The 26,761-nt window shown below is 35.4% G+C and overlaps 1 protein-coding gene across 9 annotated transcripts in view; it reads left to right on the plus strand.

Annotated features, from left to right (window-relative positions):
- DNM1L (dynamin 1 like) overlaps window positions 1–26,761 on the plus strand; it is a 64,549-nt gene that overhangs the window by 30,958 nt on the left and 6,830 nt on the right. For 5 of the 9 annotated variants that reach the window (XM_040236814.1, XM_040236815.1, XM_040236818.1 and 2 more), the window contains exons 3-13: window positions 3,201–3,247; window positions 3,665–3,736; window positions 4,982–5,068; window positions 13,285–13,447; window positions 13,834–13,954; window positions 16,480–16,611; window positions 17,799–18,005; window positions 21,331–21,451; window positions 21,674–21,829; window positions 22,060–22,149; window positions 25,277–25,369. In XM_040236814.1, coding sequence (XP_040092748.1) covers window positions 3,201–3,247; window positions 3,665–3,736; window positions 4,982–5,068; window positions 13,285–13,447; window positions 13,834–13,954; window positions 16,480–16,611; window positions 17,799–18,005; window positions 21,331–21,451; window positions 21,674–21,829; window positions 22,060–22,149; window positions 25,277–25,369 — 1,289 coding nt within the window. Of the gene's footprint in view, window positions 1–1,463; window positions 1,503–3,200; window positions 3,248–3,664; window positions 3,737–4,981; window positions 5,069–13,284; window positions 13,448–13,833; window positions 13,955–16,479; window positions 16,612–17,798; window positions 18,006–21,330; window positions 21,452–21,673; window positions 21,830–22,059; window positions 22,150–25,276; window positions 25,370–26,761 lie in introns of all 9 variants that reach the window. The other 4 variants (XM_040236813.1, XM_040236812.1, XM_040236816.1 and 1 more) reach the window with 1 other exon arrangement.

Here is a 26,761-nt window from a genome sequence, read left to right on the forward strand (position 1 = left end):
ATATCTTTTCTCTCAGAGTACGTGGGCAGTATTTCTAGAAAGAGTGTACATTTCACAACTGTAGGTAGAGGTGTCAGTTCTTGTTATCTGTTTGTATTGTTCACTTTGTTTTGTTGATGTCTCTTATTGGTGGTGGTAGGTCAGTAAATCTGCATATCTTTACCTATATATATATATTTTTTTTTCCCCCAAGCTTAGTGCTTATTTTTTATATTAAAAAACATAATACTTAAAATGACAACTTAGCCACCCAGAACACAAAATAGGTTTTGTAAATTTTGAGTACTAAATATCCTGTATCTTATTAATAATTAGGATAGTTCTTTACCTTATCATTAAAGCCTGTTTATCCTCAGGATAAACAATTCTACCTTATCACAAATCACTCTATTCTAGAGGAAATTAGAAACAATGAAGCAAGAGACAGCCAGAAAAGTATGAACTACTTGGCAGCCTGGCAACCATAGAGGAGAAAGGGGAGGAAAACAGGAGAATTTCAAAAAAGAAAAAATTAGTCTCTAACCATTTTTTATAGGGATTTGTAGTCTATACATAAATGGCTTTATTATGTAACAAAGACCTAAGTTACCATTAATAGGTAAGTTTAAGAGCAGTGGATTCTAACATAACATGGATAGGTCCATCAAAACTGGTTAAACTCTTATAAAATATTTACATATTTACCATGTATAATTTAATTATCAGAAAAATTTATTTAACATGAGATCATTCTGCCAACTACATAATATAATTTAGGTGTCAATATATAGATTTATAGTATTTCTCATCTTGCTCCCCACTTCTGCCAATGTAAAAGAATTTTCTGATAAAATCTTATTAAAAACAAAAACTGTTTTCAAGTGGTTTAGTTTGAGCTTTGAACTTCATGATGACCTTTCATTTATGTCCTCAGATCTCCTTTTAGACTAAATCCAAAAGTGGCATGCTGACTGAATAGCAAAACTGTTTTTGTTAAATTTATTATATATTTCAAAGAAAATAAACCCCTATTAAGTTCAGTCTTAGCAATTACGGTAGTGCTTTCATATTTACTTACAAGGTTTTATTACTTTCAAGATTATTTGATATGTTTTGTAGATTTTTTTTATTAGGTAATTTATCTTTTCCTGTAGTTATCAGATAGCAAATTTCTGAATAGTAAATTAGTTTCAATCCACTTATATTAGAATTAGAAACCAGAGGTGATAAAATTAATGTAATGGAAAAAAATAATAAATTATGACACTCAAATACTTCATTTATGCCATTTAAAACATTATATACATCCCTCTAATTATAACTAATTGTAATGGAAAATTTACAGTTGTAAATTTGGAATAAATGCATTTGAAATGTGCATTTGAAATGTGTTCAGGTTCTTGCACATTTGATTTTTTAGAAAGGTTTGAAATATTAGGGATAAGCACTAAACTTCTCACTCTGCTATTTCTCTTTGACTACAGAGCCTGCTACATGGAAAAACTCAAGACACCTTTCTAAAGGTTTCCTTTATCCATTTGTTTTTGGCCCTTCTTTTCCTATTATGCCTGCATGTGTGCTTTTGTACTCTTACAGGCTGTGTGCATTTTTTTTTTCTTCCATTTTTATTTGCTTATCCACATTGATTGATTGCAGGTGTTAGTGGTTCTTGTTACCTTTTGGCATTGCATCACAATGCAGGCTTTTTTTGGTGAATGTAATTTATTTTATTTTTATTTTAAAAAAACATGCTTGTGAAGCCAGACCTCTTTTATATGATAAGGTAAATTAAATATAGTACTTGCCTCTGAGTTCTGTTCACTTAGATTATTCCAATCCTCCAATGAGACTTCTTGGAAGAAGGTACTAAGCTTCAAGTGGGTGAGCATTTTATTTGCAAAAAGGATCCAGTTTTGTTACCTTTACCCATCAAAGAAACTGCTCCACCTTTTCCTCTGTAAATATTTACTTGAATATCTTAGAGTCATTTTATTTTGATATCAGGTGGCTGATATATGTTAGTCATTAAGACATTTAAAACTGTGAATTTGACAAAAGCAGAATAGCTGTGCTTGGAGAAGGTGAAGTTAATTTTTCTACATTCTAGCTTGTCTGGAAAAATTAGAGCAAAATTTGCTCTCCAAGTCTTAGGCCACTCAAAACAGTACCTAAAATGAATAATTTTTTCCTTTTTTTAGCAAGTGCAAGAGGAACAGACCTATTATTGGAAACTACTGGCGAGTAGCAATTCCATACAGTGTACATGCCAGGTTCCCCTAACCTCCCACCCCTTGCCATTTCACTTCTTTCCTACCTTCAATTCCAAGGGAAAACATAATCTTGTTCCTGGGGGAAGAAAATCACCTGAAAATGCATACAGAATACCTTCATGCTACTGAGAGCTCTTTAAAGTAACAGCAAATTGTGACTTTATGGGTTGCCAACAGTAAACTGAATTAAAATGAAAAATGAGAAAACAGAACAAAAAGTTAGCTATTTTGTTGGCATATTGCACATTTTTACCTTGAGTTATGTATGTAAGTCTACAATATATGCTTTTTGCATTATTATTCAGTATGATTCATAAGTGTTGTTTTGGCCATTAGCTTGAGTATTTTCATCAGATAAAATTGCTTTTATATGTAAGATATTTAAAAATAAAGTATACAGTATATGTATGGCTGAGTCCCTTTTCTGTTCACCTGAAAACATCACAACATTGTTAATTGGCTGAACCCTAATACAAAATAAAAAGTTCAAAAAAGACAGGTCCCAGGTTAGATGAAAATGAACAATTAAATGTAATCTAATACTTAATTGTCCATTGCTCTAAATTATACTAACTACAGAATGAGGGACTGTTGAACTACATATGGAGGATTCTTGGAAGAAACAATTTTAACTGAACACATAATGGATTAGAAGGAGTTATTCATTTTATAGAATTGTAGTGAATCATTTAATATATGGGTTAAGGTCTTTTTAAAATAACTTTATATCTACTTGCTCAAATAAAAAGTTTTAGATACCAAAAAAAATAAAGTATACATATTTTATTATAATATGAGGAGAGGTGAACAGTTTTATTAGTTAAAAACCAGATTTCAAATATGTTAGCTTAGAGTTAGTGGCAAAGTAGGAACAAATAATATTGTACTGTCTTTTTGAATTCCTAACTAATTTCCATAGTTTTCAATAAGTGAAATTTCTCTTTTTTCCAGGGGTTGAAGCAGAAGAATGGGGTAAATTTCTTCACACCAAAAATAAGGTAATCATACAAAAATATGTTGAAGAAGTAACATGTTGAAAACATTTTTTTTTGGTACCGGTAACTGATAATTTAGTTTTCTTATGATTGGCAATGTAGCACTGTTATCTTGAAGCAGTTCTTATAAAATAAATCTTATCTTAGTAACATTTCTAACCATAGTAGTTTATTTGGAAAACATTTTAAACTGAGCCTTATTCTCTCTAATTTGTAGACTCTTAACTGTTCTAGGCTCAAGGAGCTTTGAAAACTCATATAAACTCTGACTCTTTGGCTCAGAATGATGTTTGCGTATATTAGAATTTGTTTATTAGTTCTCTGAAGCAGATCCATAGACATCCTTGAAATTTATCAAAGCTCTCTTAGGAACTTTTTATATCTTATTTTGAATACTTTTTTTGTTTCAATAATTTTTAGCTTTACACAGATTTTGATGAAATTCGACAAGAAATTGAAAATGAAACAGAAAGGATTTCAGGAAATAATAAGGTAGGCATCTTTTTAGAGCTGGAAAGTATAACCGTTAGTAAATTTATCATTAAGAGTATTCTGGTTTTTTAAACTAATGGAGTATTTTCTCAAATATATAAAAACTTCATATAAAACCACTTTTGTTTCTTAGAGCTTTCATATATAAACAGGTATTTCATTTAGATGTTTATTCTTGATCTTGTATATATCACTTTATTATATAGCTTTTCTATTTAATACTTTCTACAGTGTTATTTTTTTTCTGCTGGATTGATTATACTCTAACTCAAGAAGCAATATATAACTTACAAGATACATTTATTTTGAAGAGCTCTTTTTCTTACCTGAGTAAATCGAGATTTACTTAAGAAAGCAAAGAGAGGCAAAGCAAGGTGTTTTTTTTCTTTTCCCCAGTGAAAATGAAAAGTAATGTTAACAACTGAATTGTTTTTTAAGATTCTGAGAATTTAAATTAGAGGTCTCAGATACCATTATATGGTAAATGAGGCACATTTAAAGGAGGTACTATTACTGCCTTCTTTAAATGCTACTATTTTCTCTGTCTTCTTTCTTCATTCTTACTACCTTTCTGTTCCCTTCCCTTTGTGTTTTTACCTCCATTCTTGAATGGATACATTTAATTGTGCAACTGGCCTGAGCTGAGTACTAATATTAAAAAAACAGATTTATTGAGTCCTTTTATCTCCTGGATACTGTGTTGGAAAGGTTTTCCTGACCCAAAGGCATTTTTGGAGCCATGTTAATTTCTTTATGCCTATTCAAAATATTTGTCTCTGTTAGAGTGATTGACTAAGATTTATTATTGAACTCTGGGTAGGTTACCTTTTAGTTACTACTGCCCTATTTCCCTGATTTGGATTACTTGTTACTTATGTCTCACTCTGAATTCAAGAACCTCATAAATTTGGATACTGATACACTGTTCTTTTGTTCAGCACTGAGTCTATTAAACATATTTAAGAAATGTTATCTGCTGAGAATCAGGAGAAAAGAATGTGAAATAACAGGTAATAAATTGTGTATATTAATAGTATAAGGTTAGATAGGATTATAACCTATGGCAGGCTGCCTTATTTTCTATATGTTTCATTAGGTTTTGATTATTGAAATGTTTTAGAGATTATGGTTTAACATTTAAAAGCATCTAATATATAATACTTGAAATGAGGTTTTGCTTTAGCATTTTTATTTCATTGACATTTTAATGTGATTTTAATATAATATTATAAAATTTATTTTTAGGGAGTAAGCCCTGAACCAATTCATCTTAAGATTTTTTCACCCAACGTTGTCAATCTGACACTTGTGGACTTGCCAGGAATGACCAAGGTAAAGCTAGTTGTTGCTCATTGTGGATGTGGTCATGTTTGTTTTTACTTGAATGACGTCGTTTTTCCTTAACCTCATATGGATTGATCAGCCTTTTTTTTTTTGCAATTATCTTGATCTTTCAGCAACATTTGACAGAGTAGAGCCCCTTTTTCTCCTTGAAACACTTTTCTTTACTCAGCTTCTGGGACATCACACTCTAGAAGATTATTTCTGATCTTACCAACCACTCCTTCTCAGTCTCTCTTGCTGATTACTTATCTTCTCAATGTCTAAACGGTGAGTATCCCATAGCTCAATTTTTGGACCTCTTGTCAAGGGGGTTCACTTAACCTCTTGATGATTTCATCCAGTCTTATGACTTTAAATATGAGTATCTGTATGCTGACAACATTCAGATATTTCCAGACTTATATATTCATCTTGTATGTCTACTTGACATATACACGTCCAACCTTAAAACATGATGTGTCTAATACCAAATGCCTGATCTGTCCCTCAACCTGACTTGGTCTTTCTATAGTCTCCCCATCTCAATAAATGGCAACTCTGTTGTACCAGTTGCTTAGCCAAAAAGTTTGCAGTCATCTTTGACATTTCTTATCCTACACCATACTTTCCGTTCAGTTCAATTCAGCCGCTCAGTTGTGTCCGACTCTTTGAAACCCCATGAATTGAAGCATGCCAGGCCTCCCTGTCCATCACCAACTCCCAGAGTTCACTCAAACTCAAGTCCATCGAGTCGGTGATGCCATCCAGCCATCTCATCCTCTCTCGTCCCCTTCTCCTCCTGCCCCCAATCCCTCCCAGCATCAAAGTCTTTTCCAATGAGTCAACTCTTCGCATGAGGTGGCCAAAGTGCTGGAGTTTCAGCTTTAGCATCATTCCTTCCAAAGAACACCCAGGACTGATCTCCTTTAGAATGGACTAGTTGGATCTCCTTGCAGTCCATGGGACTCTCAAGAGTCTTCTCCAACACACAGTTCAAAAGCATCAGTTCTTCAGCGCTCAGCTTTCTTCACAGTCCAACTTTCACATCCATACATGACCACTGGAAAAACCATAGCCTTGACAAATGGACCTTTGTTGGCAAAGTTATCTCTCTGCTTTTGAATATGCTATCTAGGTTGGTCATAACTTTCCTTCCAAGGAGTAAGTGTCTCTTAATTTCATGGCTGCAGTCACCATCTGCAGTGATTTTGGAGCCCCCCAAAATAAAATCTGACACTATTTCCACTGTTTCCCCATCTTTTTCCCATGAAGTGATGGGACCAGATGCCATGATCTTAGTTTTCTGAATGTTGAGCTTTAAGCCAACTTTTTCACTCTCCTCTTTCACTTTCATCAAGAGACTCTTTAGTTCCTCTTCACTTTCTGCCATAACAGTGGTGTCATCTGCATATCTGAGGTTATTGATATTTCTCCCGGCAATCTTGATTCCAGCTTGTGCTTCTTCCAGCCCAGCGTTTCTCATGATGTACTCTGCATATAAGTTAAATAAGCAGGGTGACAATATACATCCTTGACGTACTCCTTTTTGTATTTGGAACCAGTCTGTTGTTCCATGTCCAGTTCTAACTGTTGCTTCCTGACCTGCATATAGGTTTCTCAAGAGGCAGGTCAGGTGGTCTGGTATTCCCATCTCTTTCAGAATTTTCCACCGTTCATGGTGATTCACACAAAGGTTTTGACATAGTCAATACCTGTTAGCAAATCCTGTTAGCTTTCCTTAACTTAAAATATGGGCATACGTTGTGAAATTTCAAATTTGGTTCCAGACCATCCCAGTAAATGAATATTGCAGTGAACTAAGTATCACGGTGAAACAAATATACAATTTTTTTTGTTTATCCAGTACATATAAAAGTTATGTTTATACTGTACAATTGACCTTTGAACGAGGGTTTGAACTACATGGGTCTCCTTATATGTGATATGTGAATTTTTTTTAATAAATATATTGGAAAAATTTTTGAAGATTTGTAACAAGTTGAAAAAACTTGCAGACAACTACATAGCCTAGAACAACTGAAAAAGATTAATAAAAATTAATAAACAAATCTAGTGTAAAAAGTTAAAATTTATCAAAACCTACACACATAGACATAGACTGTACATGGTGCTTTAAGTAGAAAGGAATGTAAGTAAATGTGAAGATGCAGTATTTAATCATAACTGCATAAGATTGGCTGTAATACATACTGTACTAATGTAATAATTTCACAACCACCTGCTATTCCTGTTGCACTGAGCTCAAGTGTTGTTGAGTATCCCAAAATGTTGTGTGGCACAAATCATTTCTGAGTAGTTCATCGCTCCAGTAAATTGCATATCACAGTAAAATGTGATCTCTTGAGGTTCTTGCATTTTTTCCATCATGTTTAGTATGTTACTGTAAAGTGCTCACCTAGAGCCAGATATCCTGGAGTCTGAAGTCAAGTGGTCCTTAGGAAGAAGCATCACTAAGAACAAAGCTAGTGGAGGTGATGGAATTCCAGTTGAGCTATTACAAATCATAAAAGATGATTCTGTGATGCTGTGATATTGTGCTGCACTAAATATGCCAGCAAATTTGGAAAACTCAGCAGTGGCCACAGGACTGGAAAAAGTTAGTTTCCATTCCAATCCCAAAGAAAGGCAATGTCAAAGAAAGCTCAAACTACTGCATAATTGCAGTCATCTCACATGCTAGTAAAGTAATGCTCAAAATTCTCCAAGCCAGGCTTCAACAATACGTAAACCGTGAACTTCAAGATGTTCAAGCTGTATTTAGAAAAGGCAGAGGAACCAGAGATCAAATTGCCAACATCCATTGGATAATAGAAAGAAGCAAGAGTTCCAAAAAAACATCTACCTCTGCTTTATTGACTATGCCAAAGCCTTTGACTATGTGGATCACAATAAACTGGAAAATTCTGAAAGAGATGGGAATACCAGACCACCTGACCTGCCTCCTGAGAAATTTGTGTGTAGGTCAAGAAGCGGTGAGAACCAGACATGGAACAATGGACTGGTTCCAAATAGGAAAAGGAGTACGTCAAGGCTGTATATTGTCACCCTGCTTATTTAACTTATATGCAGAGTACATCATGCGAAACGCTGGGCTGGAGGAAGCACAAGCTGGAATCAAGATTGCCAGGAGAAATATCAATAACCTCAGATATGCAGATGACACCACCCTTATGGCAGAAAGCGAAGAGGAACTGAAGAGCCTCTTGATGAAAGTGAGAAGGGAGTGAAAACACTGGCTTAAAACTCAACATTCAAAAAACTAAGATCATGGCTTCCAGTCCCATCACTTCATTGCAGATAGATGAGGAAAGAATGGAAACAGTGTCAGACTTTATTTTCTTGGTCTCCAAAATCACTGAAGATGGTGACTGCAGCTATGAGATTAAAAAATGCTTGTTCATTGGAAGAAAAGCTATGACCAACCTAGACAACATATAAAAAGCAGAGACATTACTATGCCGACAAAGGTCCGTCTAGTCAAAGCTCTGATTTTTCCAGTAGTCATGTATGGATGTGAGAGTTGGACTATAAAGAAAGCTGAGCACTGAAGAGTTGATTCTTTTGAACTGTGGTGTTGTAGAGGACTCTTGAGAGTCCCTTGGACTGCAAGGAGATCAAATCAGTCAATCCTAGAGGAAATCAGTCTTGAATATTCATTGGAAGTACTGATGCTGAAGCTGAAACTCCAATACATTGGCCACCTGATGCAAATAACTGACTCCTTGGAAAAGACCTTGATCCTGGGAACGATTGAAGGCTGGAGGAGAAAGGGACAACAGAGGGTACAATCATTGGATACCCTCACTGACTCGAAGGATGTAAGTTTGAGCAAGCTCTGGGAGTTGGTGATGGACAGGGAAACCTGGGGTGCTGCAGCCCATGAGGTCGCAACAAGTCGGACATGACTGAGTGACTGAACTGAACTGAACTGAGGTTCTTACATTTTTTCATCTTGTTTAGTGTAATACTGTAAACCCTGAATAACACCATGAGACCCATATGAAGTGCCACTAGTGATGTTGGAAGAGCTCCCAACAAGCAGAGAAAAGTCATGACATTACAAGAAGTTAAAATGCTTGATGTACTCTGTCTGTAGATTGAGGCCCGCAGCTTTGGTTGCCCACCATTTCAAGATGAATGAATCCAGCTTAAGAAGTATTGTAAAAAAGGAAATTCATGAAGGCAATGCTGCAGCTATGCCAGGAGGCATGAAAACCTTGCACTTTATGTTAAATGCCTTTTTATTGAAATTTGAGCTTTTATCTGGGTATAGGATTTCTATAGGAAATGCATATCTGTAGACTAACATGATTTGAGAAAAAACATATTCAATATATGAAAACTTAAAGCAACAGGAAGGTGAATGATCTAAAGCTGGATTATATATTGCCAGCAATGGATAGTTTGATAATCTTAGAAAGTTTTGCTTAAAAAAAGTCAAGTCAATAGTAGGCAGCAGATGAGGTCTCAGTTGCCATTAAGAAAATCATTAAGGTGAAAGGTTATCTGCCTGAATAGGTTTTTAATGTTAATGCAGATGAAAGTGCCCTATTCTTGAAAAAAAAATGCCACAAAGGACATTTATTAGTAAGGAAGAGAAGTAAACACCAAAATTCAAGGAAGGAAGGGATAGGCCAGCCCTACTATTCTGTGCAGTGCAGGGGGTTTATGATTGGCACTGCCCTTATCTATAAAGCTGCTAACCCTTGATCCTTGAAGGCAAAAGATTAAACACCAGCTGCCAGTCTTTTGATTGCTCAACAAGAAGGCCTGGACACAGATAACCCTTTTTCTGGATTGGTTCCATCAGTGCTTTGTCCGTGAAGTCAGGAAGTACCTTTCTAGTAATGGACTGACTTAAAGTTCTTTAGGTATACACACTGCTCCAGGGCACAGGTGTTGAAGTGGTCTACCTCCCCCTAACACAGTGTCCCTTATTCACCCTCTAAACCAGGGGGTCATATGGACCTTTAAGGCTCATTACATATGGAACTGTATGGAAAGGATTGTCATTCCTATGGAAGAGAACCCTGATAGAGAGAACATGAAAGTCTGGAAAGGATTACTATTGAAGATGTTACTGAAAAAGCCATGAAAGCTGTGAAGCCTGAAATAATAAATTCCTGCTGGAGAAAACTCTGTCCAGATGCTATATATGACTTCAGGATTTACAACAGAGCCAATCAAGGAAATCATAAAAGCGACTGTGGACACGACCAAAAAAGAAAAAGTGGGTTAGATGGGTGAAGGCTTTCAAGATATGGATCTCATAGAAATCCAGGAGCTAAAGTAGACACTACGTGAGAGGAATTAACAGAGGACAACTTGATGGAGATGAGTGCTTCTGAAACAGTGCCAGATGAGGGGTGTCCAACTCTTTTTGACCGTGTAGACTGTAGCCTGCCAGGCTCCTTTGTCCATAGGATACTTCAGGCAAGGATACTGGAGTGGGTTTCCATTCCCTGCTCCAGTGCATCTTCCTGACTGAGGGATCGAACCAGCGTCTCCAGCATTGCAAGCAGATCTTTAATGTTAAGCCACCTGAGAAGCTCAGATGATGGGAAAGAAGATTTAAAAGAAACTGTACCGGAAAACATAACAACATTAGGCACTTTGTGAGAAAAGTTACAGTTATTCAAAACTACTTTTGATTTGGTTGAAGAAGGAATGGAACCATACAGAAACATTTTTGGAGTGGAAAAAAAAAGTATCAAACAAATTATGATGTATTTCCATAAAGTTACACTGAGTGTGCCTACCTCTCCTGCCTCCCTTTCGGCCTCCTCCACTTCTGCCTCTGCTACTCCTGAGACAGCAAGACCAGCTCCTTCTCTTCTTCTTTTATCTACTTAATGTGAAGATGAGAGTGATCCACTTCCACTTAACAAGTAGCGAATAATCATGAGTTCGGTTTTATGTGTCTTGTGAAATCTAGTAACTATATGGGAAGAACTGTGTGTGTTTATGTCATCTGTGTCATCATTGCCTAAGTATTCATTATGTAGAACATCATGTACAAGACTTGTATTGAAGTGAATAGCCTCTCCTTACATAGGCATGTGCTTAGTCGCTCAGTTGCATCTGACTCTTTGCAACCCCATGGACTGTAGCCCGCCAGGCTCCTCTGTCCATGGGTATTCTCCAGGCAAGAATGCTAGAGTGGGTTGCTATGCCCTTCTCCAGGGGATTGTCTGAACCCAGGGATCAAACCAGGTCTCCTGCATTGCAGGTGGATTCTTTACTGTCTGAACCACCAGGAAAGCCCTACATAAGCATAAAGGAGTGATATTTTAATATAAAATAATGTTAGTTTTTTTTTTTTTTTTACTTTTGTAACTTTGCTTTCAAAGAATTATATTACTGTACAGTATGCCTTCACTTACAATTGGGAGAAACTGCATATCAGCCTATCACCACAGGTAATTGGTTTCTGTGTGGTATTATGAATATGACTTCAACACTGGAATCTATAAACATTTTATAATGCTGCATATTCTAGGCTACTGTGAAGCAATCATTTCAATTATACTAGGCTATCATAAAACAATCTTATTGCTACTTCATTATCAATGCATGAATTGTTATATCTTTAAATAAATATCAATTTCTCTTTCACATTATCTTTTTATTTTTTGTATTTAATGTCAGTAATGTATAACAACTAACATTGTGGTTGTATCATAAGACAGTATTGATGTAGGTACTGATAGATGAGATATCTTGTAAACAGATGACATAAACTTAAGCATTGACAGAATACAGTACTGTAAATGTATTTTCCTTACAATTTTCTTACCAACATTTTCTTTATTGTAAGAATACAGTATATAATACATATAAAATATATGTTATTGCCTATTGTTGGTATAAGGCTTCTAGTCAACAGGAGGATATTTGTAGTTAAGTTTTTGGGGAGTCAAAAGCAGATTTTCAAGTATGTGAAGGGGTCAGTGCTCCTTAACCCTGTGTTATTCAGGGATCAACTGTACTCTAGTCTGTTAGGTGTGTACAGCATTATGTCTAATAAAGCAGTGTACATACCTTAATTAAAAAATACTTCTAAAAAAATGCTAACCGTCTGAACCTTCAGTGAGTTGGATGTCATCTTTCTGCTGGTGGAGGGTTTGAAATATTTCAAGAACTACTAAAATGTGATACAGAGGCAGAGTGAGCAAATGCTATTGGAAAAATTGGCTCCAGTAGACTTTCTTGTTGACACAAACCTTCAATATGTAAAAAATGCAAAATCTGAAAAATGCAATAAAACAAAGAGTGCCTGTATATCAGGAACTCTGTCACGTCTTACAAATTTATAGCTACCATCCTGAGCTAGCCACTGTCATCTCAGCTGGATTACCACCATAGTCTCCTAAAACATCTTCCTCATAATTTATTAACTAAGCAGCCAGAGTGATACTGTTAAAGTGAAAATAAGATTGTGTCATTCTTTGGCTCAGACTCTTTCTGGAGGCTTCCCATTTCACTCAGAGTAAAAGCTTATGTTCTTAAAGAGATCTAAAGTATCTACTTGATCTCTCTCTCATTACTCTTCTAATTCCTTTTGTTCCAGTCAGTCTTCTGCCATTGTGTTCAAATGTTCATCCCCCAGATAGCTGCCTGTACTCCCTTATCTCTTCCAGTTTGCAGTCATTCTCTTAAATGTCATTGTCTGGGTGAGGTCTCCCTGATTACTCAATTTAAAAGCATAATCCAATTTAAAATAATAGTTTAAAGTATAAGCTTTAACCTAAGTATTCCTTAGCCTCTTGTTCTTTATTTTTTCCATAGTCTTACCATCACCTACATACTATGTATATAAGTCTTTATTACCTCCTTCTTATCACTAAAACTCAGTGAAGGCCGGAAATTTGGTCTTTGTCTTATTCACTGCTGTGATATAATCTGATATATGGAATAGTACCTGAAATATAGTAGGTTGTCAATAAATATTTGCTAATTGAGTGAATGAATGAATTTGTCACAGTTAACACTGACCAATCCTTAACATGGCAGATGTTTAATATTTGCAGGAGTTACATTTTGAGACTTATACATATTACCAAATTCGTATGTACATTGAAGTATATAAATTCATTTTAATTATCTGTAAATGGAGTAACACCTATATTCTGTGCATTAAATGCCGGGGGGGGAGCTGAGTTTATTTTTATTACCTGTTCCTTGATCATCTCTGTTTTGTTCAGGTGCCTGTAGGTGATCAACCTAAAGATATTGAGCTTCAAATCAGAGAGCTCATTCTTCGGTTCATCAGTAATCCAAATTCCATTATCCTCGCTGTCACTGCTGCTAATACAGATATGGCAACATCAGAGGCACTTAAAATTTCAAGAGAGGTAGATCCAGATGGTAAGGATGGGTATTTATTTTTAATGAGATGCTTGGTTAACAGAGGGGAATCTGCCCTCAAGAGAGGAGTTTTTAATTTTTAAAAGGAGTATCTCTAGCTAATAATGCTTTTCTGTTTTACTTACAGTATCAAATAGAAATTTTGATGGAAATGGATAAATTGCGATACAGGCTAGGCAAAAATAGCTAATAAAAATTATATGTGAAAAAGTTTTAATCATGATTAAAATTAGTTTAAAAAATTATTTGTAACCAAAGGTTAGAGAAACATTACCAAAATGATGGCAGAGGTAATGTTAGGTGGGATTATAAATTAGGATTTTCCTTTATTAATACTTAAAAGCTTAATTTAATGGGTCATTTCTTTTCATTTTTGCATTTACCAGGTCGCAGAACCCTAGCTGTAATCACGAAACTTGACCTCATGGATGCAGGTACTGATGCCATGGATGTCTTGATGGGAAGGGTTATACCGGTCAAACTGGGAATAATTGGAGTAGTTAACAGGTGAGCAGTCAAGATTGCAGCGTTCTCGTTTCAAAGCAAACGTGAACTTTTTGGTTGAGTCTGAAATGTGATACTGTCCCTCTATTTTCCCCTTTTACTATAATCTTGGTATTGTTAAAGAAGTCATTGCTCTAAGGGAAGAAAAGAGATTCACTAAAACCTCCTGTAGATACTTTTAAACAGAAAATGTTTATGAAGTAAGCAGTGCCACAAAATGGAAAAAATTTAATGGCTAGGCTTAAAAAAAAATCCCTGTCTATTATGTTATGTACGATGAGGGCACTGTATTAGAAAAAAGTATTATTTAGTTTACATCCAGTCAAGAAAGAGTTTTTTAAGGTGGTAGTATTTTAGTAGATCGATGGAACCCCTAGCATTAGTGATTCTACATAATTGCCAGGATGTGACTTGAACACATTTTATCAAAGGTATCCTAATAATACCTAAAGGTAGCTGAAATTAAAAATTATGGACAGGAAACTAATTACTATTGAGTGTCTACTTATGTTTTGGACACTTCTACTGTGAGAAATTTGCAAATGGTATCTCTTTGAACCTTCCCAACATACCTGAGAGCTATTATATTAGTCTGTTTTACAATCAGGAAACTTACTAAGGATACATTTACCAAAGTCACATGGCTGGTGAAAGCAGAGCCAGATTCAAATGAAGATCTTAGTCCAAAACCTTTATAAAATAGGAAGCACTGAAACTGCCATGAGGTCTGGGTTCTACTCCCAGTTCATCCACAAACTAGGTGTAATGTGGGTTTAAATGATTCCTAACGTCTTTGGTCTCAAACCTTTTAAAATGAAAATGTTACTAATTGATGTCTTTATACTTGACTGCTTCTAATCACACATCTTTTCTCCCTTACCCCTACTATTTTTTTTTTTTAAATTCCCATTCTCTCTTTTCAAGGCAAGCAAGTGTCATAAAAGTGTTGTATTTGTAGATGGCTACTCTCCAATTTAGTTTCTTGTCCATGGATAAAATACACAGTTGATTAAGACACATATATTTTGACCTGTTACTTAAGAGTACTGCTTTTGACTGTGGTTAATGGTAATAATGTGGCCTACGTTATTCAAACATTGCTTACTTAAAAGTCACACAGTTTGAATCTTGGCTGAATTTCTTAATATGTGACCTTGGGTAAATTAATCTCTCTGGGCCTTCCTTACTGTGTTATAAAATGAGACAATACCTACTACATGGAATTGTTTTGAGAATTAAATAAACCAAATCACGTAAAGCATCCAGATAGTTCCTGGTGCCATCATCATCAATTTTAGGCTATCATTGACATCCTCTTCACCATCTGAACTACTTCAGTCCAGTTCAGTTGCTCAGTCGTTTCCGACTCTTTGCGACCCCACAGACCACAGCACACCAGACCTTCCTGTCCATCACCAACTCCCAGAGTTTACCCAGACTCATGTCCATTGAATCAGTGATGCCATCCAACCATCTCAATCCTCTGTCATCCCCTTCTCCTGCCTTCAATCTTTCCCAGCATCAGGGTCTTTACAGATGAGTCAGCTCTTTGCATCAGGTGGCCAAAGTATTGGAGTTTCAGCTTCTGCATCAGTCCTTCCAATGAACACTCAGGACTGATCTCCTTTAGAATGGACTGGTTGGATCTCCCTGCAGTCCAAGGGACTCTCAAGAGTCTTCTCCAACACCACAGTTCAAAAGCATCAATTCTTTGGTGCTCAATTTTCTTTATAGTCCAACTCTCATATCCATACATGACTACTGGAAAAACCATAGCCTTGACTAGATGGACCTTTGTTGGCAAAGTAATGTCTTTGCTTTTTAATATGCTATCCAGGCTGGTCATAACTTTACTTCCAAGGAGTAAGCGTCTTTTAATTTCATGGCTGCAGTCACCATCTGCAGTGATTTCAGAGTTCAAAAAAAGAAAGTCAGCCACTGTTTCCACTGTTTCCCCATCTATTTCCCATGAAGTGATGGGACTGGATGCCATGATCTTAGTTTTCTGAATGTTGAGTTTTAAGCCAACTTTTTTACTCTCTTCTTTCACATTCATTAAGAGGCTCTTTAATTCTTCACTTTCTGCCATAGGGGTGGTGTCATCTGCATATCTGAGGTTATTGATATTTTCCCCGGCAAGGTTGATTCCAGTTTGTGCTTCATCTAGCCCATTTCTCATGATGTACTCTGCATATAAGTTAAATAAGCAGGGTGACAAGATACATCCTTGATGTACTCCTTTTCTTATTTGGAACCAGTTTGTTGTTCCACGTCCAGTTCTGATGGTTGCTTCCTGACCTGCATATAGATTTCTCAAGAGGCAGGTCAGGTAGTCTGGTATTCCCATCTCTTTCAGAATTTTCCACAGTTTTTGGTGATCCACACAGTCAAAGGCTTTGGCATAGTCAATAAAGCAGATGTTTTTCTGGAACTCTCTTGCTTTTTGCATGATCCAGTGGATGTTGCCAAAGTATTTAGTACCACAGTTTACTTTAGTTGAAACAGTTTTGTTATTTTTTCAACCTTAGGAGTCAGCTAGATATTAACAATAAGAAGAGTGTAACTGATTCAATCCGTGATGAATATGCTTTCCTTCAAAAGAAATACCCATCTCTGGCTAATAGAAATGGAACAAAGTATCTTGCCCGGACTTTAAACAGGTAACATTTTTTTACCTTTTGGAAAATGAGATGTTTTTGGTTTGCCAGTAGTTATCTGAGACCTTTGATTATCAATTCCTTACATTTTTATAATGTGCTTGTCTATAAAATTTCAATTTTGTTTCTTGTATAGTAGGTTCTTATAATGTATTTATTTTTATTGGGGTGTGCTCAGGCATGTCTGACTCATTGCACCCCTATAGACTGTAGACTGCCGGGCTCCTCTGTCCTGGAATTTTCCAGGCAGGAATATTGGAGTGGGTTGCCATTCCTTACTCCAGGTGATCTTCCCAATCCAGGGATCAAACTTGTGTCTCTTCCATCTCCTGCATTGGCAGGTGGTTTCTTTACCACTAGCGTGCCACCTGGGAAACCCTTTTATTGGGGTAGTTGGCATTAAATCATCATGTAATCTAGGAAAGTGCAAGTGAATTTTAAAATCATGAAAGTATTTACAGTCATTGTACTTTGATGATAGAAATAGATGGCAGTTGACTTCACTTCTATTTTGTATTTCAGGAACTGAATTAAACTTTATAATTTTCACATAATCTTGTCCTAATTAGGATGTCTTCTAGTCCTGTTCATAAAAAGGATGTAAGCTGTATACCTTGAATTCTTAATACCCACTAATGGTATTAGATCATTCAAGGGATTCGAAGAGCTTTCTAGATGATTTATAAACAACTTAAGTGAAAGCTATTTCCTTCTATTGTTGTCATTCAGTTGCTAAATTGTGTTTGTGTCTTTGCTTATTCCCTAAATAAATTAAAGGTGGATGGACATGGATCTTAACAAGATTGATTTTCACTGTGTTAAGCACCAATTGTAAAAGATAAGTCAGAAACCAAAATAATGTAGGTATAATTAGATTGTGTAGCTTACTTTTTTAAGGTAATTGTAGTAATAGAGAAAAAATTTTTTAAATTTATATTTAATTCTCTATCAGTTGTTACCATTTATTGGATCGAAGGCAAATTTTAAAGGTATTTTAACAAGACAGTTTCCTTCATGTCATTTTTTTTTTCAGACTAAATATTTACGTCTAGTCTAAAATTGCATTATTTCCTGCCAAGACAAATTGTTTGACAGGTTTCCCCATTATTTGCATTTTAAAAATTTGAGCTGCTTGGATCTTCAAAATACACAATTTCACTTTAAAATTCTTCCTTTCCAACCTTTGTTAGGTTACTGATGCATCACATCAGAGATTGCTTACCAGAGTTGAAAACGAGAATAAATGTTCTAGCTGCTCAGTATCAGTCTCTTCTAAATAGCTATGGTGAACCTGTGGATGATAAAAGTGCTACTTTACTCCAGCTTATTACCAAATTTGCCACAGAATATTGTAATACTATTGAAGGAACTGCAAAATATATTGAAACTTCAGAGCTGTAAGTAAGAAATTTCTCTATGGATTTGGCTACCTGGATTGCTAGGTTAGATAAAGGAGAAAGATAAAGATCTTTTGTTACAGTGACTTTGAGATTATCTGATTATGATTTTATCTGTAAAACAGGAATACCATTTTGCAGAAATTATGAATGATATCTGATAGGTATGTAAAATGCTTTATAAAATATGTAAAAATATGTAAAACATGGTAAAATTTCTTTTTTTTTTAAAAGAAGACTAATTGATAAGTATAACATTTTCTAATTTAAAAAACTTTGTTTCTTTAATATGGACAACAACATTGTTCATGAAAAAATAAAAAAATGCAGATAAGTAAAAAGAGTAAAGTGTAAGGATAAAATTCCTTTTATTTCCATCATCCAGAAATAATCCCTATTATTTGGCATTAATCTAGACATTTTTCTATGTATTTATAAATCATATAAATGCCTATAATACACATCTTTAAAAATCAGATGCTACAGAATCATTTCTTTAAATCAACTTGTCACAAACAACTAGTAGAAATTGCATATTTATATTTTCAGCCTTAAGATTTACATAGTATTTTACTTTTTAGACTTGTTCAATGAGTCCCCTACTCTTGATAGTTTGCTTTCAGTTATACACAAATATATACAATGTTGTGATGGACTATCTTTTGAGCATGTATCCAAGTAAATTCTTAGGGTAAATTTCTAGAAGTAGAATTACTAGATCAAAAGGTATATTACATCCTCAAAGTCTTTTATCATTGCTATATTAGTAGTGTGTGCTTAGTTGCTTCAGTCGTGTCTTGCTTTTGGCAATCTATGGACTGTAGTCCTCCAGGCTCCTCTGTCCAGGGGATTCTCCAGGCAATGATACTAGAGTGGGTTGCCATGCCTACCTCTAGGAGATCGTCCTGACCCAGGGATCAAACCTAGATCTCTGACGTCCTCCAACATGTTCGGAGGTCTCTAACATCCTCCTGCATTGGCAGGCAGGTTCTTTACCACTAGTGCCACCTGGGATATTAGTAGTAAATTGTATTGTTTTACTAGTAGCAATATATAAGAATATATTTCTCTGAACTGTCACCTTTAGAAAGCCTTTTAATTTTGAAAAATAACTATAGATTTCTAGCAAGTTGCAGATAAATGTACAGAGAGGTCCCATTCACCCTTCACCCCACCTCCCCCAGCACTGACATCCTGCATATCTGTAGTACAATAACAGAGCAAGACAATGGACACTGGTACAATCCACAAAGTTTATTCAGATTTCACCAGTTATACTTCATGTGTGTGGGTGTACAGTTCTGTGTACTTTCATGTGACCCTGGTAGCCTTCTGTGTGAGTTAACTCCATAGAATATTTATATCTTTGTAATTATCTAATCAAGCCTCATTAGAACATTGAGAAGAGAGACCATTTATATCTCTTTCAAGGATTGGGAGAGCTCCATAGTTAGGAATGCATTTGGGTTGGTCTGTGAATAGAATATGGGGAAGGCCGTAAGCAGTAAGTAGAAGGGTATTTTAGGCTTTGGAATAGCAAAGAATAGTTCAGGGTGAATTTGGAGAATGGCAGGTACAGTGATGGGTTGTAACAGGAAGTAAGGCAGGAAAGGTGTAATAAGAACAAGACTGTGGAAAGTGTAGTATGTTAGAGTTTGAAGAGCTTCCTACTATAAAAAAATGAAAACATTTTTGGTCACAGGAGTTCCCCACTTTAGAAGGGTAATTCTGGTCATTATGGAAACTATTTGGAGAAGGTAAAGGTTGGAGGCAGAGAGACTAGTTACTGGTAATTTTAACTATTTTAAAGTATAATACATACTACTAGGTATATTCACAATATTGTACAACCATCAAATAGTATCTATTTCCAAGATTTTTCATCATCCCAACAGAAACTCTATCAAATAAACAGTGATACCTGTCTTCCTCTCTTCTCCTAGCCCATGGTAACCTCTGACTTACTTTCTGTTTATGTGAATTTCCCTATTCTAGATATTTCATATAAGGAGAATCATACAATATTTGTCCTTTTCTGTCTGGGTTATTTCACTTAGTATAATGTTAGGCTGGTACCTTCTGCCTAGGCTACTGTAAGAAAGTAGTGAATGATGATGGTAAAAATAGAGAAGAACGAATGATTTGGGGGGATATACCATATTTGTAAAGTTTCAACTGGACTTGAATGAAAAAAATAAAAGATAATACCAGGATTTCTAGTCATTAAGACAGGAAACACAAGGTATCCAGTATGTAGGCCTAGAGATTTAATTTGTTTAAAGCAGGGATATAAGCCCATTGACTAAGAATCATTTTTACAATTTTTAAATGGTTGAAAAAAAATTCAAAGAATTTCTTATGTAGAGTATATGTAAAGTTCAAATTTTAGTGTGTGTAAGTTTACAGGAACATAGCTATGCTTATTTGTTTACATACAGTCTGTGGTTGCTTTTGTGCTCAATGGCAGAATTGGCGAGTTGTGACAAAGGCCTGAAAAGTCTAAAAGTATTTAACTGGCCTTTCATAGAAAAAGTTCACTGATCTCTACTCTAGATTGTGAATAAATAGAAATTAGTTAGTTAGTTCAGTTGCTCAGTCGTGTCCGACTCTTTGCGACCCCATGAACCGCAGCACGCCAGGCCTCCCTGTCCATCACCAGCTCCCAAAAGTTCACCCAAACCCATGTCCATTGTGTTGGTGATGCCATCCAACCATCTCATCCTCTGTCGTCCATTTCTCCTCCTGCCCTCAATCTTTCTCAGCATCAGGGTCTTTTCAAATGAGTCAGCTCTTCGCATCAGGTGGCCAAAGTATTGGAGTTTCAGCTTCAACATCAGTCCTACCAATGAACACCCAGGACTGATCTCCTTTAGATGGACTGATTGGATCTCCTTGCAGTCCAAGGGACTCTCAAGAGTCTTCTCCCAACACCACAGTTCAAAAGCATCAATTCTTCTGTGCTCAGCTTTCCTTATAGTCCAACTCTCACATCTATACATGACCACTGGAAAATATCCTTAAGGAGTGCGTGGTTTAGTTGAAAACTAGAGCAGAGAAAAATGTTTAGTCATTCTTAGTTAACTGATGTTTTCTGACAGTACAGTTTACTCTGTGTGTGCACATGTACATGCATATATGAATGCCTTTTGTGAAATGACTCCTTTCCCCATTAAAAAGATTAGAGTAATTGGTTCATAATACAGTTGAGAATACATGGAAATGGTCTAAATGTAATTTTCCATAATCTTAATGCTTACAGAAAGACTTCTAGTAGTGTCTTTCCCTTTTAGTAATACTAGAAATCATATATTTCATTGCCTTTCAGATGTGGTGGTGCTCGAATATGTTATATTTTCCATGAGACTTTTGGGCGAACCTTAGAATCTGTTGACCCTCTCGGTGGCCTTAACACTATTGACATTTTGACTGCCATTAGAAATGCAACTGTGAGTATGCTTAACTTTTAGAATATTTTGAAATGTGGTTAAAGATTATTTTTTAATCCATGTATATTTTTTAATGAATGGTACAGTTTGTTATTTTGCTCTTATTCTTGAAATTAGGAAGTACTTTTCATGAAAAAATACCCAAAAATGTGATTTACTTTAACCTTAGGAAAGAACCAAAATTACATGTAGCTATAAGAGCTCATGATTTTATCTTTTTAGGGTCCTCGTCCTGCTTTGTTTGTGCCTGAAGTTTCATTTGAGTTACTGGTCAAACGGCAAATCAAACGTCTGGAAGAGCCCAGCCTCCGTTGTGTGGAACTGGTTCATGAAGAAATGCAAAGGATCATTCAGCACTGTAGCAATTACAGTACACAGGTATTGAGAAATGTAACAGGTTTCTGATTAGGTAGTAAAAGACATGAGGTGATGGTTTCAAGGGGCAGGAGGAAATATAGAAGATGGGCTAAAAGTTAAAATTTTAGTTCCTTATCTAAAAGTGATATTTGACATAGTATAGTTAAATATAGCTTCCAAATCTGGTTTAGTATTTCAGTGATTAATTTTCCTTCAAACCAAACACTGTTTCTTACTTCCATCATATATAGGAGTTGTTGCGGTTCCCTAAACTTCATGATGCCATAGTTGAAGTAGTGACTTGTCTTCTTCGTAAACGGTTGCCTGTTACAAATGAAATGGTGAGCTATTATTTCATAAATCATTGTAGTCACTGTTAATAAATCATTTTGTATACTTCATGAATTTAGGCATAATGTTTCCCAGTGTATTTAAAAGAAAAAAGTGAATTTCAGTTTTATTTCAAAGGAAACTTCAGTAGTTCTGGTATAAAAAGCATTTTTCCTCATATTTTAGTTATTGTTAGCCTGCAGCCACATTTTCCTAAAAATAGCCGGCAGAAGTTTATTGTTGAGGATTGTATTTAGGTTTGCTTTATTATATATATGGACTTCCCAGGTAGTGCAATGGTAAAGAATATGCCTGCCAATGTAGGTAGACCCAAGAGACACAGGTTTGATCCCTGGGTAAGGAAGATCCCCTGGAGCAGGAATAGCAACCCACTGCAATATTCTTGCCTGGAAATCCTATGGACAGAGAAGCCTGCAGGCTACAGTCCATGGGGCTGCAATGAGTCAGACATGACTGGGCACAACTCAATGAACATAAATATAAGAACCTACTGTACAAGAAACAAAAAGTGAAATTTTATAGACAAGCACATTATAAAAATGTAAGCATTAAAAATGTAATCAAAGGTCTCAGATAGCTATTGGCAAACCAAAAACATCTCATTTTCCAAAAGGTAAAAAATGTTACCTGTTTAAAGTTTGGACAAGATATTTTGTTCCATTTCTATTAGCCAGAGAGGGGTATTTCTTTTGAAGGAAAGCATATTCATCACTGAATGAATCAGATACATTCTTCTTATTGTTAATATCTAGCTGGCTCCTAAGGTTGAAAAAATTAACAAAACTGTTTCAAATAAAGTAAACTGTGGTACTAAGTACTTTGGATGGTGAGGAGGATGACAATGATAGCCTAAAATTGATGATGATGGCACCAGGAACTGTCTGTAATGCTTGACGTGATTTGGTTTATTTAATTCTCAAAACAATTCCATGTAGTAGGTATTGTCTCATTTTATAACACAGTAAGGAAGGCCCAGAGATTAATTTACCCAAGGTCACATATTAAGTAATTCAGCCAAGATTCAAACTGTGTGACTTTTAAGTAAGCAATGTTTGAATAACGTAGGCCACATTATTACCATTAACCACAGTCAAAAGCAGTACTCTTAAGTAACAGGTCAAAATATATGTGTCTTAATCAACTTGTGTATTTTATCCATGGACAAGAAACTAAATTGGAGAGTAGCCATCTACAAATACAACACTTTTATGACACTTGCTTGCCTTGAAAAGAGAGAATGGGTATTAAAAAAAAAAACACAACAACAGTAGGAGTGAGGGAGAAAGACGTGTGATTAGAAGCAGTCAAGTATAAAGACATCAATTAGTAACATTTTCATTTTAAAAGGTTTGAGACCAAAGACGTTAGGAATCATTTAAACCCACATTACACCTAGTTTGTGGATGAACTGGGAGTAGAACCCAGACCTCATGGCAGTTTCAGTGCTTCCTATTTTATAAAGGTTTTGGACTAAGATCTTCATTTGAATCTGGCTCTGCTTTCACCAGCCATGTGACTTTGGTAAATGTATCCTTAGTAAGTTTCCTGATTGTAAAACAGACTAATATAATAGCTCTCAGGTATGTTGGGAAGGGGTCAAAGAGATACCATTTGCAAATTTCTCACAGTAGAGTGTCTAAAACATAAGTAGACACTCAGTAGTAATTAGTTTCCTGTCCATAATTTTTAATTTCAGCTACCTTTAGGTATTATTAGGATACCTTTGATAAAATGTGTTCAAGTCACATCCTGGCAATTATGTAGAATCACTAATGCTAGGGGTTCCATCGATCTACTAAAATACTACCACCTTAAAAAACTCTTGACTGGATGTAAACTAAATAATACTTTTTTTCTAATACAGTGCGCTCATCATACGTAACATAATAGACAAGGATTTTTTTTTAAGCCTAGCCATTTAATTTTTTCCATTTTGTAGTTTGACTTACTTCACATCTGCAGAGTCAGGCACGACTGAGCACAGATACATATAGCAGCACTGATCTAATGGAAAGTTGGTTTTATCTTCAGCCCTGGTAAACTGAGCCTTTTTATAGCAAGTTATTTTTTAACTTTGATATATGTCAGGATAATTTGGCTGTTTGTGCAGCTTGCTTGTTTGATGACCTAATGTCATAATATCATGGCTGCTATCCTTAAAAATAAAATCCTGGAATTGGCGTAAATATGAGATAAGCATTTCAAATTGTCCATATTGCCTCTAATTGTTGACTGTTCCTTTTTTTCCTTTCTGGTCTCTAAAGGTGCATTTGGGTCCTTGGCTCAGGGTGGTGAGCCCCAATGGACATTTACTTACATTTACGTTACAAGTACAAAACCGCCCTTGGAGTATAGGATATAAGTGCTGCTGCTTAGTTGTTTCCCTGGCGAGCATAAGCACGAATTGAGATGAGTGAGAACATGATTAGCCTGATCTTGGACTCTACCCACTGATATGAGTCATCAGAATTTCAGTGAAATAAATCATTTTCACTGGTTTTGATCTTTTAGTGCTGTTCTGATACTTGAGGTTTGTCAGGACAGTGAAATGAAGGACTTAGTTTAATCTCTCTATAATGCTAGAGTAATTAATTTCAACTTTCCTTTTTGATTATTATCCCAATTAGGATTTTGAATTACATATATTTAAACTAGGTGCTTCATAATTAGGGCTAATTAGGTTAGCTCAGGCCTTTAAATGTATACTTTATCCAAATAAAGTTAACATCTTTACCTTATATCTGATTCTATAATGTTTTATTATTGAACCTGAACTTTTGACATGGAATAGTGGATGATCTTAGGTTTTTATATAGGAAAGTTGCTTGGAAGTTACACATGCATCAAGTAGATAACTTTTTTCCCCCTAACAGTATAATTCTATCTACTTCAATATCAGAAATGCAGTCTTAGATGCTGAAATATAAATAATGTAAAAGAGAGAGAAAATTATTATTTGGTATAAGATTTATCAGTTGGAGTATAATTATCAAATATTTATTTAGGCATGTTTCCTGTATGGTCTTTCAGAATTTATCTGTTAAATAAATTTATATGCTTCCTAAATTAAAATCAGGTTGGCATAATATTATATATAACCTAATTTTTTTTTTCTAGGTCCATAACTTAGTGGCAATTGAATTGGCTTATATCAACACAAAACATCCAGACTTTGCTGATGCTTGTGGGTTAATGAACAACAATATAGAGGTAAACACAATTTGAATTTGTTTTTTGAGAGAGAAAATCTGTTTTAGATCAATTATATCAAATTTACTGAGCAAGGAATAACTATAAGACATTTATGTAACTTGGTATAGTCACATTCCAAGAATTATGCTGAGGGCATTACATTGTTTTCTTAAATTTAATCCTCAAAACCAACCTGGAGGCATTGTTCTTATTTTCTGCCTATGAAACTGTAACTCAGAGAGGATCTAGGGCTCATTGATCTGGTATTTGTATTTGAAGGACTGCCTGGTTCCATTTCAGTTAACTGTTGTTGCAGTTTATTAGACTGAAGTATGTAAAACTTGTTTTTACTTGATTCTGAAAGCTTTGAAGGAAACAATCCAAGAATTACCTAAATTATAGTGTATTTGGAAAAACAGTACTGTTTCGCCACTACTGTGGTTGCTGCATTTCATGGATCCTTTCTTTTTTCCGTTTGAGGTTAATGTTGTAGGTTGCATAAGAACTCAGAAGGAGCCAAGGCTGATGGATAGAATGATTTATCTGGATGCATTTTTTTCTCTGCCATTTTAATACAAAACAGTAAAATTTTCTGTTGTTTCGTAGTCCAGGAAGACCTGTCTCTCTTCTGTATCAAATTTTCTCTTATGCACATGGGTGGAGAGAAAATCGTAAACATGGAATTTGGGAACTGCAAGGGATCTTTTAGTTAAAAAGATGAAGAACCCAAGACCCACAGCTGATAACAGCTATTACTTTACTGCTTATTTTGCTGGACACTGTTAGAGGGGAAAAGCACCTTCTCTTTAACAGGTACAGGGAACTGTTTTTTAGCTGCATAGTTGAGGTAACTTCTATTGTCAGAAAAAATTCCAGAGAATTGCTGTGGCCCAGCTTTCATCTCTGAATGAAGAACTAAGGTCTTGCAAGCTGGGTAGCATGGCCAGAAAAAATTCCAAAACATATATAAGTAAGGCCCTTTAAAACACTTACGTGGATTATATAACAGTTATCATGTTAAAAATTGGCATGTAGACACTCTCTTTAAGATAGGAGTTAGTTAACATAGTTAAGTTCTTGTAACATGGAAACCTTCAAGGAAAATTTGTATCTGAAACAGTTTTTCTAATACTGACAAGGTCATTTATGATATGATTTCAGATCAGTATTTTTCTTACAAGTGAATGTCTCTGATTTTAATGACTATGTGTCAGAACGAACACATAGATACTCTCATTTAATCTTTAGAGCAACCTTATAAAGGTAATGTTAATAGACTAGGAAACCGGGGCTGAGAGTTAGTAACTTAACAAGCAAGTAAGCCAGCTCTCCGGGGCTGGCCAAGGTCATAACTGGCTAGTAATGGTTGGTAATAGACTAGCATGAAAATTTCTGGTCTCTTGATTCCTC

This window comes from Oryx dammah, unplaced genomic scaffold (assembly GCF_014754425.2).
Source record: "Oryx dammah isolate SB20612 unplaced genomic scaffold, SCBI_Odam_1.1 HiC_scaffold_11229, whole genome shotgun sequence".
Taxonomy (NCBI): domain Eukaryota; kingdom Metazoa; phylum Chordata; class Mammalia; order Artiodactyla; family Bovidae; genus Oryx; species Oryx dammah.